This window comes from Piliocolobus tephrosceles, chromosome 10, assembly GCF_002776525.5.
Source record: "Piliocolobus tephrosceles isolate RC106 chromosome 10, ASM277652v3, whole genome shotgun sequence".
Lineage (NCBI taxonomy): Eukaryota > Metazoa > Chordata > Mammalia > Primates > Cercopithecidae > Piliocolobus > Piliocolobus tephrosceles.
The window spans coordinates 49,891,767-49,913,166 of record NC_045443.1 but is presented as its reverse complement, the minus strand read 5'-3'; the positions used below and the strand labels follow the sequence as shown (position 1 = coordinate 49,913,166).

The 21,400-nt window shown below is 47.1% G+C and overlaps 1 protein-coding gene across 1 annotated transcript; it reads left to right on the top strand.

The window, feature by feature from the left end:
- The first annotated feature begins 11,160 nt into the window (after positions 1 to 11,160).
- Positions 11,161 to 19,890, top strand: KRT76 (keratin 76). Its single transcript, XM_023211035.1, has 10 exons — positions 11,161 to 11,748; positions 12,933 to 13,147; positions 14,860 to 14,920; positions 15,647 to 15,742; positions 16,268 to 16,432; positions 16,530 to 16,655; positions 17,306 to 17,526; positions 18,933 to 18,967; positions 19,409 to 19,561; positions 19,655 to 19,890. Exons 1-10 carry the CDS (start codon positions 11,161 to 11,163, stop codon positions 19,888 to 19,890), a joined length of 1,896 nt encoding a protein of 631 aa, XP_023066803.1.
- Positions 19,891 to 21,400: the final 1,510 nt, after the last annotated feature.

The window sequence follows — 21,400 nt, the reverse complement described above, 5'->3', positions numbered from 1 at the left end:
TTTAGGAGCTGTTACTTCACGTTTGGGTAGGAAGGTACTTTTTCTGGTTGGTATCCTTCTGTGGAAAGAAGTAGGAGACATAGGTGGGGAGGCTTAGTGCCCGACCCAGTTTAGGGGGTTGGCCCTATGGGACTGTGCCAGGCCAGTCATGGGGCAGCTGCTTCACCTTGGGCAAAGTCTTTATCATTGAATTCCTTCCTTCACTCATTCAACAAGTATTCATTAAGTGTTTATTTTCTGTCTGGAACTGGACTAAATTCTGGGGATGAATTGGTGAGCAAGAAATGAGATGTTGACCCCACCCTCATTTTAGTAAGGGAGTCAACAAAAAAAGTAAGCAAACCAAATGAACAAAATAATTTTAAGTTGTGGGAAGTATATAAAGAAATGAAACTAGGGGCTGAGTTGGATGAATGCCAGGACTGGTTAATGGACTGGATGGAGTGGGGAGGTTAAGGGAAAGGGGAGATTCAATCAGGATGCCCAGTTTCCCAGTATGAGCACTTGGGTGGTTGGTGACATTTACTGAAGTGAGTGGAGGGGTGGGAGGGCGGGATAGATGTGGAGAGAAACTTCAGCTCTGCTTTAGACAAGCAGGAGCTGCTCATGAGATAGCCACGTGAGACGTCCAGGTGAGATGTGAGCCTGTAGATTCAGAAGGGGGCCCCATCAGGGCTAGACACTCGCATCTGCACATCATCAGCTTAAGGGTGAATTTTAAAGCCATGGAAACTAATGAGTTTTTCCAGAGAGAGGGTGGAGAAGAGGGCCCATGCTGAGAACTAATGCGGACTGGAATGTAGAGTCAGGGACAGGAGTACAATCGACCAGATGGTGGAGCCTGGGCCACGTTCTTCAGCGTGCCCCCACTTGAGCAGTCAGGGGGTTTCTAAATTGGCTCCAAGGAAAGCCCAGAGCAGGCCTGGCCTTCCTGGGGACTATGCACACTGGTTTCCAGTCTCATGTTCAGACAGTGACCTTTGTCCTTTGCTGTTCCTCCCTGGACCTATGCTCACTGGCCTTGTTTCTCCTGTGGGGTTTACAGGAACCCCTGCTACCTAAGTAACCACTAGTGGTGAGGTGGTGGGGTGGGGCTCCATACAGCTTCTTAAAGGACAGCCTGGCACAGGAGGAGTGGGGCGGAGAGGCTATTTCTTGGAGGTGTCATTGTTCCAGAGGAATAGTCAGGGCAGGTGACCTTGGTGTCAGGACCTGGGACCCAAGGAGTTAACTCTATGCTTGGCTGGATATTCTCAGCCCAGCACTGACTGTTTCTTTCTTTATTTTTTGAGATGGAATCTCCCTGTGTCACTCAGGCTGGAGTGCAGTGGCACTATCTCGGTTCACTGCAACCTCTGCCTCCTGGGTTCAAGTGATTCTCATGCCTCAGCCTCCTGAGTAGCTGGGATTACAGGTGCAAGCCACCACGCCCAGCTAATTTTTGCATTTTTAGTGCATGTTGGCCAGGGCGGTTTCTAACTCCTGACCTCAGGTGATCTGCCCGCCTCCGCCTCGCAAAGTGCTGGGATTACAGGCATGAGCCACCATGCCCTGCCAGGTCCTGACTGTTTCTAATCCAGGCCGAAATCCCCTTGCGGGGAACTTTACCTGCTTCTGATTGCTCCTTCTTTTCCTTTGCCTTAGCATTTGCATAGTTTTTTTGCACAATTCTATGTTGACTTTTCCGTGCTCTTAAGTCACTGGGCTTGAGTTTGCTTTCTTGTACTTGACTAGACTTTTCATTCTTCTAGTAGGTAGTCAGTGAGTCCTGTGTTGTCCATGCTTTTCCTGTCCTCTAAGGCATACTTTTGCCCATAATGAGCTCACAGTGATTGTTGAATAATGCCTACTTGTGAGCCTGGATCCTAAACTGGGATTTGCGGTCTTTGGCCAATTGTCAAGAATTTCTTTGCTCTCTCTTCCACATCTCTCTTTCCTGGGTGTGGAGAGGTATATCCACTTGCGATGAAACAGAGGAACCAACTTCTACCCTATACCCTATTCTATCTATGTATCTATCTATCTATCTATCCCCTCCAACCACTCCCACACTGTCTTCCACAGAAGATATGCTCAAAAGAGTGTTTTCCTGTTCTAAGAGCTTGCAGACTCACTGGTTCACTTCCCATTAGGAAGACCAAGTTGAGTTTTTAGATTTCAGGTGATTCCCTTCTACATCTTTGTGAGAATATAGGCTACAGGTCAGAGCAAGTATCAATGGTGGCAGTGTCACATCTACAAAAGGCTCAGTTAAGGAAATCAGGGGATTGTTTTCTACAAGAATTTGAAAGTAGTTCAGCGCTTGCCTATGGATAATCTAGACTTGACTGCTGATGATCAAGGTTTGCATGTAAAGTTTTGTGCAATTTGCAGGTAAATCTCTACACGATTCTTCTCTGTTTTGCCTAGAACTGGGTGGAGTGTTTGTTAGCCAAGCATCAGAGATCTCACCTTCTGGGATTTGGACTGCACCTTCTCTCTGCCTTCTCAGAACTTCAGTCCATGTGCATTCTCCCTCTATGCAAAGACAAAGACAAAAAATGTGGGCACCGTGAGATAATCTTGGGATGATTGAGAAAAACTCACTTAAATTCTGAAAATGCTTCTTCACACATTTTATCTGAATCTTCACTACATCCTTCACAAGCCCTTCTAGCACACGTGCTGTCTAACGCACCTCTCTGTTGTGCCTAAGATAGAGCTAATCCCCACCAACACTTCCAGCCCAGGCTGAAGGCTGAAGGTGACTTGGCTCTTCTAGGGAACCACTGATGGAGGTGTGCTGGGAGAATCTGATACTTTTGGAATCCATGGTGATGAGACCAAATGGTGACAGCTCCGTCAACCACCAGAGAAGACGGTGGCAGGAGAAGGTGACTCTAGGTAGAACTAATGCTGTGACTCTTGGTGGGGGCAATTTTGCTCCCCAGGGAACATATAGCAATGTCTGGTTACATTTTTGGTTGTCACAAGTGGGGGAGTGCTACTGGAATCTAAACAGTAGAGGCCAGGCTGCTACTAAACATCCCACATCACACAAGCCAGCCCCCTTCAACATAGAAATAGCCAGCCTCAAATGTCCACAGTGCCACTGCAGAGAAAGCTGTGCCAAACAAGAGGTCGTCTCATTCACTTCTCTCCTTGGGAGAAGATCTTTAGTCACAGTGATACAGGTTACAGTTGAACTGAATAGATACTCTTCTGGATTTGAGGGAAGTATGTATTTGTAGAAGTTTTTTTTTTTTTTTTTTTTTTTTTTTTTTTTTTTTTTTTTTTTTTTGAGACAGAGTCTTGCTCTGTCACCAGGCTAGAGTGCAGTGGCATGATCTCAGCTCACTGCAACCTCTGCCTCCTGGGTTCAAGTGATTCTCCTGCCCCAGCCTCCTAAGTAGGTGAGACTACAGGTGCATGCTGCCACACCTGGCTAATTTTTTTTTTTTCTATTTTCGTAGAGACGGGGTTTCACCATGTTGCCCAGGCTGATCTTGAACTCGTGAGCTCAGGCAATCTGCCTGCCTCGGCCTCCAAAAGTGCAAGGATTACAGGCATAAGCCACTGTGCCTGGCTTAAGTTTGTTTGTTTTAAAATGGAAATGCCCTTTTATTCTGGATGAAGACATAGGAAACAAGCCAAGGAAAGGGTGTGGACTTATGTGGGGACTTTCAAGATTTGTGCAAATGGCCCACAAGGTGCCTGCAGTTCTCGCATCAACCTGGCTTTCTCACGTCTTTGTGCCTTTGATGCTCTGTTCTCTGCCAGGAATGCTCATCCCACCTTCACCCACTTGCCCTGCTCACTCATCACTGAGGATTACCCAGGCACCGCCTCCTGAAAGCCTTCCTAGACCCTCCATGGCACTGAGCATCTGTCTGGACTCCCATGGGACTTTGTCTATCCCTTTTTATCATGTGCCATATTATATTAAAATGACAAGTTTCAGTGCCTGTTCTCCACATTAAAATAGAAGTTACTCAAAGGGATGGCTGTGCCTTGTTCATCTTTGTGCTCCTCAGTGAACAGCAAAACGCCTGGCACATAGCAGGCCAGGTACTGTGAGCTTCACTAAGTTAATGAGATTTTGAAAAGGATAGGGTAGACTCTTAAAGATAATTACTGCCCTGACATATTTAACAAAAACAACTGGATTAAACAACTAACTTTTGTGACGAGTGCAAGTCATACACTGGGCATTTTGCATATGTCATCTCATTTCATCCTTTGCAACTGCCATAGGAGGCAGGCTGCAATTATCCTCATTTTCTAAATTAGGACACTGGCTTGGAGAAGCAGAGTGACATGACTGGTGGGAAGTGGCAGATCTGGCCCCAAATCCAAAGGGTACACATGTAACTACTGTGCTATGCTGCTGAACGGGGCTGGCTGGTGTCTTCTTGGACTCTAGGATGTCCTCCCTTGTATGTGGACTAACGACCTTCCACAATTTTGAGCCAGAAACCAAACCTGAAGTTCCTACATTAGCAGATGAGGTTTCTACAGCTGAGGCCCTGTGATGGCGAGTGGGCCCAAGTTCAACTCTTGGGAGTTCTGATCTCCAGACAGAGAAGCCATCGAGATTGATTAGGAGAATACCTTGATAATGATGGGTGTTCCTCCTTGATACCAAAACGGAATTCACAGAGTTTAAAACTATTTTCATCAGCACAAGTTGATGCTTCAAGGCAGATCTGACCAATTACATTCTAAGGGTGGGTTTATTTTTTTTTGTAACATGCAACACAAATGTATTATTTAAAGGTATATCTTGATTACCCGTTTGGCGAGCAAAAACAAAATATGGTGGCTCACGCCTGTAATCCAGTACTTTGGGAGGCCGAAGCCTCCCAAAAGAGCACCTGAGGTCAGGAGTTTGAGACCAGCCTGACCAACATGGTGACACCCTGTTTCTACTAAACATACAAAAATTAGCTGGGAGTGGTGGGAAGTACCTCTAATCCCAGCTACTCAGGAGGCTGAGGCAGGAGAATCGCCTGAACTCAGGAGGCGGAGGTCGCAGTGAGCCTTGATCGTGCCACTGCACTCTAGCCTGAGCAACAGAGTGAGACTCTGTCTCAAAAAAAAAAGAAAAAAAGAAGATTGTGGCAAATCATTCCCATGGGCCAAGTGGTCAAATGCAACATCTAAGATCCAGCAAGCAGCCAAGCTAAGTGCAACCTCCTGGCCTCTTGCTGTTTCTCCAACAGGGTGAGGACATCACCTTTTACATTGCAGATGATGGAGCAGCTCATGTCATCTACAAATTCCATGCACACCCATGTGTTCTGTCCCTGAGACACTATCCTGACCAGCACCTTGGTGACCCTGGCCAGCATGGTAGGTTGCACATGGCTGGTATCCAACCTATCATGCAGCAGTCAGGTAGAAAGAATATGGGTGGGTTCTTTACATGTCAAAGTGGACTTTTCACTTTGAGATGGTGTAATTTGACTTGCTGAAGTCTAAATAGAAGAAAAGCATCCATGAATTTATGACAGGCTTTGAGGTTGGACAGTCTTATTAAAATCCAAGCTTGTGGGCCAGGCACGGTGGCTCACACCTGTAATTCCAGCACTTTGGGAGGCCGAGGTGGGTGGATCATGAGGTCAGGGTTTCGAGACCAGCCTGACCAACATGGTGAAACCCCGTCTCTACTAAAAACACAAAAATTAGCTGGGCGTGGTGGCGGGTGCCTGTAATCCCAGCTACTCAGGAGGCTGAGGCAGGATAATTGCTTGAACCCGGAAGGCGGAGGTTGCAGTCAGCCGAGATTGTGAGATTGCGCCACTGCACTCCAGCCAAAAAAAAAAAAAAAAAAATCCAAGCTTGCAAGTGAATTGACTTGAGGCAAGTTAATTAACCTCATGCCCTTATCTGTAAAATGTGAATGAAAATTCCTACCTTGCAAAGTTTTTGTGACAATTCAAAACGATACATATAAACAACCTGTCAGTGACTTGTATATGTCAAGCAGTCAATGTTAGCAGTTTTAAAATTCTGTTCAGAGATGGACAATAGGAGTTAAGATTTGAAAGAGGAAATTATTTTCACTGAAACATAGTCCCCACACCTCTAGAAAGTATGCAGCAGATCAATAAGTATTTGTTGATTGACAGATTGCATTACTGATGAGGCCCTGTAGTGGAAAAATGGCTTGACCAGACATGGGAAAATGGCTTTTATGTAATTCCCAATATAGACACTGTGATTCCTTGCAACCTGTTGCAAAAATAATCAAAGACTTCACTATTGCCTTGACCCTAAACTGGGCTACCCCTTATAACTCCTTCTTCCTCTTCAGCCTCCGATCTGACACCTTCTAGGAGGGCTTCCTATATTGACATCATCATCACAAGAGCTGTCATGTGTTGAGCACCTGCCTCGTGTAAGGGTTTTCCAACTTTACCTCCTACAGTTCCCACTACAACTCCATGAGGACGCTGTGCTAACTCCAATTTGCTGAATGGGAAACTGAGGCCCAGAGGGTAAAACGCCTTGCCTGATGCCATGCAGCTGGAAAGTGGCAAGGCTGGGATCTGAACACAGGCTCATCTAATTCCAAGGCTTCCATATTTTCCACTCTTTCAAGCTGCAAGGGAAGAGAGGAGGAGATGCAGTTATTTGAGTTCCAGAAAATCCAGCATGCCTGTGAAAGATCCATGGTTTTTGGAAATATCCAGCCAAATCCATTTACTGGTGAGAAATATTCATTGACAGGAGAGCTGGTCTTTAGAGAACCTGTCCAATTTGCAGCACCCCAGTGCCCTTCTTGCTGCATCTTCAACCCCACGCCTCAGTCTGCTCTCAGCTTCCTGCTATCTCACTTGGAGCAAGTGCTTCCTCTCCAGGGATGAGGATGTCTCCTTATGCCTTAACCCCTATCTGCACATTCTCATCCATCCTGGATGGCTAGTTGGGCTAGTGTTTCCCGACTATACTTGACAGCATGTTAGCAGTTGTTAAGATAGAAAGATGTTGTTGCTAAATTTGGGAAGCTGTGATTAAATTAAGGCAAAAAGATTATTTTCTATAGGACTTCTTAGGGATTTTAATATGCTAAATAACTTTACTAAAATCCCAAGAAAGAGCCATAGACTTTTCATTTCCCAAATTTATGTAATCACAGAACCTTTTATTCAGGGCCATCTTGGGAGATAGAATTTTGCCTTACATATGCCCTGGGAGAGATCCAAGTACCAGATAAAGAATTAGGGGTGAGCTGGAGTGTGTTTTAATCAAGTGTAGAGATAAGACCAGAATCAGAACAAATTGTGACTGCTAATAGCTAAGACCTTAGTAACATAAGGATTTAGTTGTACTTAGATGTTTGCCTCTTTATCAAACTTTCACTATAAATCTTGCTCTATATGGTAATTATTTTTACTGTTCATTGGTTAAAGTTGCTTCATTAGCAACAAGCTTTTATTTCAACAAGAAAAGAATGCTAATTCCTAGTCCAGGGGCAGCATACCCAGAACGTTAATTATTCCGTTTTTTATTTTTGAGAACAAATTGGTGATTATCTTGAAAATGGGATCTGCGAACCTCCGTGGAGAAAGAGGCAGCAGCCATAGCTCCCTCATCCTCAGCAGATGGTGGTGCAGAGGGACGTCTGCCCACTTTAACCAAGGATAATGACTACTGTCTCATGGTGATGCATTCCTTCACTCATAATTATGTTACAGGCAATCTGAAGTCTTCTCACTGCAGTTGACTGCCAGAGAGCAATTTGGTTAGAGGGAATAACTACTTGGTTTTAGTGCCCCCAATTTTATAGGTGGGGAAACAAAAATCCAGGGTGCTCAGCCATCTGGTAAGCTTTACACAGAAGGTTCCAGCAGGTGAGGGATTGGAACTCAGATTGCTGGCAGTGGGCAGATCCTTTAGATACTGTTCTGAAAGATCCTACAGTGAATAAGGGCAATGTTGCTGAGGACTGCAACTCTGGGTATTTCCAGCAGCTCCATTCAACTGCTGAGAAGACAATCCCCATCTGATAAACAAGGTGATGCTTTGGCAGGCTCAGGCGACATGGATTAGGCGACCCAGCCCAAGCCCGTGCTTTTGTGATCTGTACATCACCTTTTTCCACCACGCTTCTCTAGCTTATGCCAGGGTGGCAGAGGCGAGCCACACGTCAGAGGCTGCCACTCACCACCTCAGCACTGCAGCCAAGGGAGGGAAGGGAATCAGAGACACTTAAGTCTGTTCCTGTTTGCTTTGGGCTCTCACCTGGAGCTTCGGCTGAGCCTGGCTCAGCTTTCTTTCCAGGAAGGGCACGTGATCTGCTTTTAAAGGATCCAGAGAATATGAGGAAAGACCTTACTGGGGGAGCTGTCATTCAATTGGTGGGTGGAGTAAATGTCTCACAGAAGAACTCAACATGAAATCCTCTTCCTGGATTATCTGTGGATGAATGATGTTAATTTAAAAATCCAAACACATATTGCTGAATACTATGTATTTAAATTTCAAAACAATCCTGCAAGTAGGATCAAAGCCACCTTTTACAAACGAGAGAGAGAAGTCAAGTACCTTGTCCAAGGTCACTACATAGTAAGAGGTAGACATAGGATTTGAACCCAGGAATTGAACCTTTGGAATTCCATAATGACAGGTTTTCTGTTTTCTGTTAGGCCACAGCTATCTTACTCCTGTGTGGAATTTTGTGATTTTCAAAGGACTTTCACTTACATTATCCTGCAAGTCTCACCACAAACCAGTAAGGTAGGAAAGGGTTTGGCAGATTAGAACACAGACTTACGTTAAATCGTGGCCCAAGGTCACCCAACCCAACTATTTTCAGTATAGGTCTCACTCTTTTTTAGTGAGCTTCTTAGGGATGCAAAGTTGTCTTGAGAACAGCCAGGGCCAAACACGTTATCGCTTCCCCATTCCCCCAAATAGAGTACTGGCAGTAGCTAAACATACAGTGCTTGCTATGTGTCAAGCACTGGGCTAAGCATTTTATATTTACTTAACTTGTTTAATGCTTACCACAACCCCATGAAGTACTTGCCATTCTTAGTTCCATTTTACAGTTGATGAATGAGATACATAAAAGTTAAGTAACTTGTCCAAGGCCTAAAAGCTGGTGGATAGTGGATCTGGGATCTGATGCCAGACAAGCTGCAGAGCAGAGAGCTGAGAATTAGCTGCAGAGCTCTTGAAGTTGCTCAACTCATGGTGGTTCCCAGGTTTTCAGATCAATCCTCTCTCCTAGACTGGACTGTTCAGAAACCAGAAACTCAGAAAGAGTACCCGCAGCCAATTTGGCTGGAATTCTGGAGATAGACTCCCCACCAATTTCTCAGGGAGTCTAGAATCAGTGCCCCCACTCCTGTCATATGTGTGAAATCTCCTACACAGACAACAACCTGAGGATTTGGTCTTGCTCTGTGTGATGTGTTTGGGTGTGGAGGTGGGTTTGATGGGAGTGGGGGTCCACTGAGCTCTTGGCAGTGAGAGCAGCAACTCATCATGTGTCATTCATTCTGCCATCAAGTATCCTCCATCCTCCTACTCCTGGCCCCTATGGTGCAGCCATGGTCTGGACCAGGGCTTCCCAGACATCCTGCATTATAAGAATGACCTGGAGGGCTTGTTAAAAATGCAAACTCTCCGGAAGGGGAACATCACACAATGGGGCCTATCATGGGGAAGGGGGAGGGGGGAGGGATTGCATTGGGGAGTTATACCTGATATAAATGATGAATTGATGGGTGCTGACGAGTTGATGGGTGCAGCACACCAACATGGCACATATATACATATGTAACAAACCTGCATGTTATGCACATGTACCCTAGAACTTAAAGTATAATAAAAAAAAAAAAAAAAAAAAAAGAAAGAAAATCGTTCCAAAAAAAAAAAAAATGCAAACTCTCAAGCCATTCCTCTGAAGATTTTCATTCACAGGGCTGGGGTGGGAGCTGGTTTTAGGTATTTGCATTCTTAGACATCAGTCATCAGTCAGTTTACACGTTTGTGCTGTGCTTACCCTATGCTAGGAGCTGGACATTTAGGATAATTTAGAATGGGCAGGACTCAAGCCTTGCCCTCAAGAAGCTCAGGGACTGGTGGGGTATGGACAAGTAAGCAGGTAAGTATACTTTACATCAGGGCCATGATGGAAAAAGTACAGGGTATGGGGGGAAGACAAGGAGGGGCATCTGACTCAGACCAGGGAGTAAAGCAGGGAGGGTCTCCCCTCCAGAAGATCTGAGTTGGGGCCTAGACACAACATACACTGTCCTCCTAAGATGAATGGGGTCCTTGAGCCGACTCTACCAGCCAGCTGGAGGGTTCCCAGATTCTGTCCCCTCTTGCTTCTGGGTCCAGAAATCGCCTGCTGTCAGTCTAGGATGGTGGGGGGAGGGCTTGGTTTGAGGCTCTCCACTGTGCATGCCTCCTCCTCTTCCCAAACCTCATACTTGTTTGCTTCCTGTTCCAGGAGCTAGATGTGTTTAGCTCCCCTGTAATTTCTTTCCCATAAGTAGCATTTCTCAGCCTATACTCCAGGTTTGCTGAGATGGATGCCTTTGGCTGAGGTGCTGGCAGAACAGACTCTGTGGATCTGGGCCCCTCTCACTTCCGTTCCCACTCCAGGCCCTCTGAAGAGTTGGGCACAGGTGGCATGCCACTGGAAGACAAAGCCCAATGATGGGAGAGATGGGTACAGCCACTGCGGGAGCCCGTGGACACTGTGGTGCTGCAGGGAGGGACCCAGCCCGCCCAGAAGAGGTTGCCTGGTTCTCACCCCTGTGTCAGGGAGCTCATGGCTCCTGATCCCCTGGTGTCTAAAGCTGCTTCCTCTTGCTGGATCAGGTGCTGCTTGGGTTCCCTGAAACCCTTGAGGACATCACACAAAGAGAGGGAGGAGAGCTCCAGCATTTTGTCAACTGAGGCAAGTTTAGGTGATTAAGCTAAGAAAGCAAAGCCACTCTGGCCCAGAGGATTATCTTTGAGGTGTGTTGGGAACCAAGAAGTAACTTAATGCCTACGAGGCAAGCCAAACCCAAGATGACTCTCAACTAATTGCTTGCCTCTCCTTTGGCCAAACCAAACTCCATGGTGTATAAAGGCCAGTCTCCTCTCTTGTCCCCATCCCTCTCAGCTCTCAGCTCTTGCTAAGTGATCACTAGGTCACTTCCAAGCTCTCTCACTATGAACAGACAAGTCTGCAAGAAATCCTTCAGTGGCGGGAGCCAGGGTTTCTCCGGCCGCTCTGCCGTGGTCTCCAGCAGCAGCAGGATAAGCTGTGTGGCCCGCTCTGGGGGAGTTGGTGGAGGGGCCTGTGGCTTCCGGAGCGGAGCAGGCGGCTTTGGCAGTCGCAGCCTCTACAACCTGGGTGGCAACAAGAGCATCTCAGCTGGTGGCTCCCGGGCTGGAGGCTTTGTGGGAGGGCAGAGCAGTTGTGGCTTTGCAGGTGTCTATGGAGGTGGCTTTGGGGGCAGCTATGGTGGTGGCTTTGGTGGTGGCAGAGGAATAGGCAGTGGTTTTGGAGGGGCTGGTGGCTTTGGTGGAGCTGGCGGCTTTGGTGGTCCTGGTGGCTTTGGTGGGCTTGGCAGCTTTGGCAGTCCTGGTGGCTTTGTCCCTGGGGGCTTTCCTGGGGGAATTCAGGAAGTGACTGTAAACCAGAGTCTCCTGCAGCCCCTCAATGTGGAGATCGACCCCCAGATTGGACAAGTAAAGGCCCAGGAGCGGGAGCAGATCAAGACCCTCAACAACAAGTTTGCCTCCTTCATTGACAAGGTGAGGGCAAGGCCAAGAGGTGCTGTGGAGGGTTTGGGGTGCCCAGGGGTTGGTGTAGAAAGATGCCATGGGGACCTGTGAGACACAGGGCAGGGGTGCCTGGCTCTTGTCCTGGTGCTGCCTTGGTCCCTACAAGACAGCAATCATGCCTCTTTCACTTTCTGGGCCTTGTTTTTCCAGCTGTGAAATAGGGGGAAGAATTCCTGGTCCTGGTTTTCTGCTAAGAATGAGATGAGGGTAAATGAAGTGGGGGTCCAAACACATTCTTAGCTCTTTGAAGAATGAGCCATTAGTCATAAAATTATTACAGTTACTTTAATTTCTCCTGAAAAGCAATTGTTTGATAATCCAAGCTAGCTAGTAATCAAAAACTGTGTTAGCACAGATCTTGGGGCTGCCTCTAAATGAGGAGTATTGGCAGCTGCCTTACCTTCCAAATGACGCTGTGCTTCAGCCAATGTTAAATTGAGCTGTCCACGCTGGGGCAGATGAGGGTGTGCTGGGTCTGTGTGGGACCGAGCCCAGGATCTGAAGTGAATTTCCCCTGTTTTTTAATTTGGGGAAGATGAAGATTTAGAAAAGAGAGAACTAGAATTTGTTGAGTGATTACACCATACCTGTTATTTTCATGTATTTCCATCACGTGGAAATACATCACATCATATGAAGGAGGTCTTCATATGTGAAACTTCTAAAGAAATGTTAGACCTCATTGACTGTTTTCACTGCCTTTATGGAGCTGAAAAAAGCTTACATCTAAAAAACAATGACAAACTTTATTTGTGCTGACCTCCTTTAGTTGTATTCTGAAGGACCCCTATAGACCCAGGGCAGTCCTGGGTTTGGTTCTTAGCTTTGTCACTCAGTAGACTTGTCACTTTGGGAAACTTAAACTCTTTGAGTCTCAGTTGCCTTATCTACAAAATGGGGATCACAGCAACTCCTTTATAGGTGGTTGTGAGGATTAAATGTGATGGAAATACGTGAAAATAACAGGTATGGCATAATCACTCAACAACTTCTAGTTCTCTCTTTTCTAAATCTTCATCTTTCCCAAATTAAAAAACAGGGGAAATTGCAGATTGAAGAACTGGGTTACTTCTCCACATTTCTACCATGTGGGATGGGCAGCCCCACATGCCCAACTCAAAAGGCTGACTCCTTTTCTTCCCACTTTGATGCAGGTGCGGTTCCTGGAACAGCAGAACAAGGTCCTGGAGACCAAGTGGGAATTGCTCCAGCAGCAGACCACGGGCTCGGGGCCCAGCAGCCTGGAACCTTGCTTTGAATCCTACATCAGCTTCCTACGCAAGCAGCTGGATTCACTTCTAGCAGAGAGGGGGAACCTGGAGGGAGAGCTGAAAAGCATGCAGGACCTGGTGGAAGACTTCAAAAAGAAGTGAGGGTTCCTCCTGGGGAGTTTCCCCTTCTGGGGAATTAGCAGGGAAGTGTGGTCCTAATTTGGGATTTCAGCTGTTCCCAACTGTGCCTTCAGTCAATACTCTGGGATGGATTTATTGAGTGAAGCATGACCAAGCAGAAGGGGGTGAGAGGGTGGGGACTGAGACTCCCAAGTGGCTATGACACAGATTTCAGTCTCCAGGTGGGCCCCCTTCTATTCCAGCCCAGAAGGACAAAAGAGTCCTCCCAGAGTTTAGAACCCTTTAGGATGAGGAGTCTGACACACTTGACTGTACATAGGAATCACCTTGGACGCTTGTCAACAATGCATATTCCTGTATTCCAGTCCTAGGTATTCTGAATCATAGGTGTGGGGCAGTCCCCAGGAGTGTGAGCGCTCCCCTAGCTCCTGGGGATTCTAGGCAGATGTCCAGGGCTGCACTTGGTAAAGGCCTCTTTCAGTGAGTCTCATCCAATGTCCTGTTCTGCAGTTTTGGTTTGCCTCGTCCTCAATGTTCCAAGTTGCAGTCCATACCCGCTGAGGTCTGTGAGGAGCAAACTGGGCTTCTCAAGGTGGGAGGGAGCTCCCAACTTCCCCAGGATCAGAACCCACAGGGACGGGCACACCTGCTCTGCAGAGGCCCTCTTCCAATTCAACCGCACAAACCTGGTGGGTACCCACTCTGTGGCAGGCTCTGTGCTGGGCTCTGGGAATCCAGTGGCAACTCAGACTCACATTCCCAAAAGAGATCTCAGAGACCTCTTTCCTCCTAGAATCAGTCCAATTCCTCAAGCTTTATGAAATACAAACTCTTGGTAGTAGATTTTAGTCCTTAACAGGCAGGAATCCTACCACTCTGATGCATTCAGAAGATATGAATTCATTTTTAACTGAAATTCTTACAAGAAGTAACTGTAATTAAGTAAAACAGAAACAGAGGAAACAGGCAGAAATGCCCAATGAGAGCAAACATTTCACTGGGTTCCATATGCACACATTGTGCTTTGCAAAGTCAATCAAAGAGCTTAGGCAAGTAGTCAAGCTCCTTGAAGTCTGCCCTCTCACCCTGACTGCCCATACCTCTGCCCACCACTGGATTTAGAGAGAAGAGGGCCAGGCAGTGCCCTGAGCTCTGAGAGGTCTCTGGGCAGGACCAGCTAAGTGATTTTCAGGGCTCAGTGCAAAATGATAATGCAGGAACCTAGTTACAAAATTATTAAGAATTTCAATCATCCCTGTGATCCCAGTACTTTGGGAGGCTGAGGAGGGAGAATCACTTGAGCCCAGCAGTTCGAGACCAGCCTGGGCAACAAAGTGAGACCTTGTCTGTACTAAAAATTAAAAAATTGGCTGGATGTGGTGGTGCATGCCTCTGGTCCCAGCTACTTGGGAGTCTGAGGCAGGAGGATTGCCTAAGCCTGAGAGGTTGAGGCCACAGTGAGCCATGTTTGTGCCACTGCACTCCAGCCTGGGTGACAGGGTGAAACCTTGTCTCAGAGAAAAAAAAAAAAAAAAGAAAAGAAAGAATGTCAATATGGTGCCAGCATTGAGCTGAGTGTGAGGACCCTGAGCCCAGGGTCCTGTGTAACTGCACATGCCCATGAAGCTGGTCCTGTCTCTGCACTGGTGAGAAGAGTGCCTAGAATCCTCATCTCTCTTTTCCACTTCTGAAATGCCAGTGTTCAAATGTGTGCCTCTTGTTGTTCCAGGTATGAAGATGAAATCAACAAACGAACTGCGGCAGAGAATGAGTTTGTGGGGCTCAAGAAGGTAGGTGAGCCTGGACCAGCATATCCAGGTTCCCTTTCTGGGAGCTGCCCCCATGGAGAGAGTGCACAGCCAGCTGTTTTGGGGCACAATGACCTTATATGGTGTGTGGGATTGACACTTTTCCTTACATTTTTGGAAATGAAATGTTTAATGAAGGAAGCTGCTCTAAGTACATTACCATGGGAAAGTATGTTAAAATGTTACTGTGACTAATGAGCTGATTAGCAATGCGAACTAATAATGAGCACTTTATATGTAGAATTAATCAAGATTTTCAGCCTACAAATGTACTCCAGATGCTATTAAAAACAATCAACAAATACTTGTAGCATATTTAAACCAGTCATCATAAAAGTGAAGTAGTGAGAATACCCTAATTTCTGTTCAGGAGGGTGGGATTTCTGATACTACACAGCCAAAGTCACATTAGGTAAAATTAGGTAAATTTTTTCTACCCTAAAATCAGACGGTTACTCTTAATTTCTACCCTTAATCAGATGGTGCCTAATGGTTTGTAATCTGTTAAAGCATTGGGATTTGATATGTCAAGCAAGGAAAAGGAAGAAAGCCACTTTGAGTTTCCTTATTTTAAAAGGGAAGATGAGAAGTCACAATTAGGAGGAGAGCTAGGGGAGGAACAAAGATGAGACATGAGGGCTTAGGAAAGAGCCACTGGGTGGGAGGGGAACAGAGGGTCATTCTCTGGGTTTCTGACCTCCTCTGCAGGATGTGGATGCGGTTTTCATGAACAAGGTGGAGCTGCAGGCCAAAGTGGACAGCCTGACAGATGAAGTCAGCTTCCTGAGGACCCTCTATGAGATGGTGATTCCTTGGTTTGCAAGCTCCAGAACCTTCTTGTCTGATTCTTCCCAAGCATAACTTTAGGGGACAGCCAGACAGCACAACACTCACAAAACCAGCAATGGGGCTCAGGACTCAGCTCTACCCCATCTGGGAAATGTTAACTGAGTTCCTTCAGTCTGCATAGACCTGAGCCACAGGTCCTCAGGCCGTTTTGCTCTGCACCTTCTCTCTGGCTCCTATACCCATATTATAGCTGGCTTCTTCATAATATTCCTCCCTGCTGGGGTCCCATGGAAACTTACATAATAGGACTCACTGGCTGATACTTTCAGGCTGACAGCCTGATTATATTTGCATATTTTGCTTATTTCCTTTAGCCTTGTTGTCTAACATCCTTTAGGCTGTAGCCAGGCATAAAGTGTGAGCTTATTTTTCCAACTGATCCACTTCTAGCCCCATCCTTGGAGTATCTCTGCTAGTAGAGGATTCCCAGCATCCCCTGGGCCGGGGGATGGTGAGAGTAATGATCCATGTTTCCTGCAGGAGCTGTCCCAGATGCAGAGCCATGCCAGCGACATGTCTGTGGTTCTGTCTATGGACAACAACCGCTGCCTGGACCTGGACAACATCATTGCTGAGGTCCGCGCCCAGTATGAGGAGATTGCCCAGAGGAGCAAGGCTGAAGCTGAGGCCCTGTACCAGTCCAAGGTGGGAACCCTCCTTGTGTCCTTAGATCCTGATGACCTTCATCAAGAATGTGCCAACACTTTGCAAAAGCCATTTTGATTGGTTTTTCTTCTGTCAGCTTGGGGAGCTGCAGACCACAGCTGGCAGGCACGGGGATGACCTAAGGAACACCAAGAGTGAGATCATGGAGCTCAACAGGATGATCCAGAGGCTACGGGCTGAGATTGAAAATGTCAAGAAGCAGGTGGGGCTGGGTTTAACGGAAAGATCCCGGAGGTCTTCTGGGCCCCGGAGAGAAGCAGCACAAGCTCTGCTCCTCTGCTACATGCTCTCTCCATCCTTTCATGGTGTCACATGTGGGATAGCACAGTCTCTGGGAAACTCTGTTCTTCCAGATGTTTCTCTGGAGGTTGAGCTTCTTGGAATGCTCACTCAAGAAAGATGTTTGCTTATTCCGGTTTGCCTAGCAAATCTTGCAGCTGCAGTGCTGGACTTAAACACTCAGCTCTCAGCAGGATCTGCCCTTAGTGAAGCTGTTTCTCACACATTTCACATAACCTTGATGGCTGTTCTGTATCATTGGAATGAAGTGATTAGGCAAGAGAGTTTTTAACAGTCTTGCAAAAAAGATTAGAGACTAACCAGACCACTACTACCTGTACCAGCATAGGAAAGCAAATTAGTCCTCCCTTTCTTGATGAGCCACAAGTCGATTTCAATGGGCCAAAGATGAATTAAGCAACTGCAAAACTGACTTCTTTTCTCTATGCATGCTCCATTGAGATTTCTAAGGAAAGGGAGGAAAGGACGCAGGATGTGGGGGAAGAGATCTACTCTTAGTAAAGATCAAGCGTTTGTTTCCGGGTCACTATGCTAACTGATCTTCTACCTCAGAATGCCAACCTGCAGACAGCAATTTCAGAGGCTGAGCAGCGTGGAGAGATGGCCCTCAAGGACGCTAATGCCAAGCTCCAAGACTTGCAGGCTGCCCTACAGAAGGCCAAGGATGACCTGGCTCGGCTCCTGCGTGACTACCAGGAACTGATGAACGTCAAACTGGCCCTGGATGTGGAGATTGCCACCTACCGCAAGCTGCTGGAGGGAGAGGAGTGCAGGTGAGAGGCCATGGGATCACCATTCTCCAGATATGGTTTTAGAGTGACCTTTGATAATATGAAAAGCGGGCAAGATGACAAGGAGAGGTACACTCAGAAAAAGGGCAAGGAGTGTCTTGAATGACAGAGTCAAGGGTTCAAGCACTACTATTTTATGTCCATTGAGATAATCTAACTCTCAAATGTTTAATGGGCATCAATATTATGTTACATATCTCTACTGATCTTCACTGTCTGCAATGTATTAGGAAAGTTCTTTGGCATTATGACAAGTGATAGGCCGGTGCTGTCCACTGGAACTTTTTGAGATGATGAAGATTTTCTATTCTTGTGCTGTCCAATACAGTAGCCATTGGCCACTTGAGCACTGGAAATGTGGTTAGTGCAACTGAGAAATAGAGTTTTACATGTAATTTAATTTTAATTAACTTAAATAGCATCATGTGGCTACTGGCTACCATATTGGAAAGCTCAATATAGACAGTCCTACAAGCCCCATCCATGAAGGGAGTCCATATGGGGAGATGGTTCATACATCCATGCTCTTGGAAAATAATACAACATTAAGCAGCAGACAAAGTCTTAGCAAGTGGTTATTGAATGCTAAAGGAGTGTCAAGAATCGAGAGATCTTTCTGCTGAGTTCCTGCCCAATGCATCATGCGTTCAGCGGGTAGCTACCCCTCTGTCCTCAGGTAGCTCCCAATCTGATGGAGGAAGCAGAACCCAAGTATGAGAAGGAAAGTGAGAGTGAAGATGATGTCAAGTGTACTAGGAGTCATGGGATGAGGAGAGAGTGGTCAACACCAGTGGGCACATATGGGCAAGGTGTGCACACCCATTCCATATTTTCTCAGATACGTGGACGTGTCTGCTTCATGAACAAGACACAGGAAGATGGGCAGTGTAGGTGGGGCATTTCAAATCCATCCTGCGTTTAGTGTCAGCCCCTCCCATATTTTCTCCACCCTGAACAACCCCCATCATGTCCCGACCACCCCAGGAGGGCTCATTGTGGAAGCCTTCTTGGAAAGGGAGAATTGGAGATAAAAAAATCCAGGGCTGGGTTGAGAAGGATGAAAGAGCATGCTAAGGTGGGAAGGTGGTCTTAGCAGGGGATGAGAGGTGGGGAAAGGCCAATCAAGGCAGATCTGGGTGTCAAGTTGTTTGCCTAGAGAAGATAATCTCTAAGTGCTAAGGGGAAAAGGGTGGGAAGTCTCAACTCTTGAAGCACCCCCCTTTCTGGGGAGACACACTCATGGAAACAGACTTAGAATAAGCTTTCTTCTTGCAGGAGCTTGACCCCTAGTGGGGCAAATGGGAGGGTGTGGCTCCCAAAGTTGTGAACTCTCAACTCTGGTTATTGACTCATTGCAGAAAGAATTCACCTCTCCTCTTCCTTTTCAGGATGTCTGGAGAGTGTCAGAGTGCCGTGTGCATTTGTAAGTAACCTATTCAAAAAACCCTCTCCCTGGGTTGTAAGAAGGGCAACTAGAAACAACCTCACTGACTGACCTTCAGGCGAGAAGGCTTGATCCATCCAAGGAGGTCAGGCCACCTGACAGTGTCTAGGATCTCAGGCCTCGGCCACACGCTCTGCCCCTAGCATAAGCTGACAACCTCTCAGGCCAAAGATAAAACTCCTCTGGTTTGGGGAGTGGCCTAGGTTGGAAAACCAGAAATTTCTGCGGATACTTCTGGTTCCTATTCTTGCGAGAAGGCACTAGAGGCCAGGCTCACTCTCATGGTTTGCAAACTGAGGCATTAGATAAGTTAGCATCTTTCTGGAAGTCACATAGCCAAGCAGGGTGGGGATGTAATACAGTCCTTGGCTTCCAATTTCCCAGGCCCTTTGCCTGAATTGTGTGCCTGTTGTCTTGTAGCAGTGGTCAGCAATGTCACCAGCACAAGTGGCAGCTCTGGTAGTAGCCGTGGAGTTTTTGGAGGGGCCAGTGGCAGCGGTGGCTACAGAGGCAGCGGCAGCAGCAGCGGCTATGGAGTCAGTGGCGGCAGCAGCAGCGGCTATGGAGGAGTCAGTGGCGGCAGCAGCAGCAGCTATGGAGTCAGTGGCGGCAGTAGCAGTGGCTATGGAGGAGTCAGTGGCGGCAGCAGCAGCAGCAGCTATAGAGGGGTCAGCAGTGGCAGCACTGGGGGCAGGGGTAGCAGCGGGGGCTACCAGAGCAGCAGTAGTGGGGGCAGGCTCGGCGGTGCAGGTAGCATCTCCATGAGCCACAGTGGAATGGGCTCCAGCTCTGGCAATGTCCAGACTTCTGGAGGCAGTGGCTACAAGTCTGGTGGTGGAGGCAGCACCAGTATCCGCTTCTCCCAGACCATGAGCTCAAGCCAGCATAACTCCACCAAGTGATCTTCTGTGCCAAATCTCTATAACCACCTGCTTCCCACTCAGCCTGCAATAGTGTTTCCTACTCTCTGCTTGGCATCAATGGATGCACATGGGTCAACCACATTTTTCCTCAAGTTCCCTGGAGAAGAAGCTGAACTTCTGGTTTCTCCATCCCCATGACCTTCCCAGGGACATGGAGTTCCAGCTGCTGGTCTCGGATGATGATGCCCTTGGAAACCTTCCTGCAACGGCCCCTTACTTTGGACAGCAACCTCTGAGCCCAAGCCAGTCTTGGCCTTCAGAGCCTGGCCTGTTCCCACTCTGGCCCATCTCCCTTTCTTACTGGGAGTTGGTAATTTGAAGCCAATCATCTCAGCACTGTCTGAGGAGGGCAGAGTCATGGGTTCAGTGCTGGAGGGTGCATGGTCAAGATCTCCAGACTGCTGGTTCCCAGGGAACCCTCCCTACATCTGGGCTTCAGATCCTGACTCCTTTCTGTCCCCTAATTCCCTGAGCTGTAGATCCTCTGGTGATGAGTATGCTGAACTTTCTTTTCTCAATAAATTGCACTGAATTTTACATTCTGGTGTTTGTCTTTTATTCCAGGAGTCACAGAATAGATCATGACCCAAAAGTGATGAGATATCAGGTGGTGGTGATGGTTTTCCAGGAATTTAAAAGTGGGCATAAAGGCCACTGAACAGTCTTGCCTTCTCCATCTATTTGGTTAGGTTGTTGTGATAGGTCTGCTCAGAAGTATGTTGTTTAAGGGGAGACCTTCCCCACTCCCAAGAAAGTCACCCCATCCATCCTCCAGCCTCTAAGCAGGCCTCTGTAATTCAGTCTTGGAAGAAGAGGGTTCTGCAGTTCATCAAGGAAACAGATTCCACTGGGACTTCAGTTTCTTTGTTCCATCCCCATCCCAGCCAGACACAGAACCAATCCTCCTTCTGCAAACACAGCTCTTGGAATCTGAAGGGGTAAATACATAACATCCTCTTCTCCTTGCATAGGTTCTGAGCCAATTAAAAAATAAGACAAATGAATGAGCAGATGGAGGGCCAATATTGCCTTTATTACCAATAAAGCAGATACTGGAGCATGTGTATTTTTACCTCAGATGGAAAGGGCTTCTCCTCTCACAGGACCTCAGGATTAGGCCAGATTTTCTACCTGGGCAGGGGCAGTCTAGGGCCACTGCGGCCTTCCCTATGGGGTCAGATCCCTCATAGCCGAGGGAGAGCATGAGAGAGAAGAATATAATCTTGCTGTGGACAGCCAGATCCTAAGAGATGGAGGGGCATTGCTCTCCAAACTCAACTCTTCCTTCCAAACTCACCGATCAGGTAAGAGAGTGGGTGGGAGTGTTAAACTAGTAAAACTCACTGCAGGTGGATATACAATTAGGAACGGGGATGATGTGTGCCTGCCCTCACACCAGCATTTACCAGCCATTTTCAGAAAACTGAAACCTGAACCCAGGGAGCACGGGGGTAATGAGATAGTCACTGAGAGAAACCAGGAAAATTGG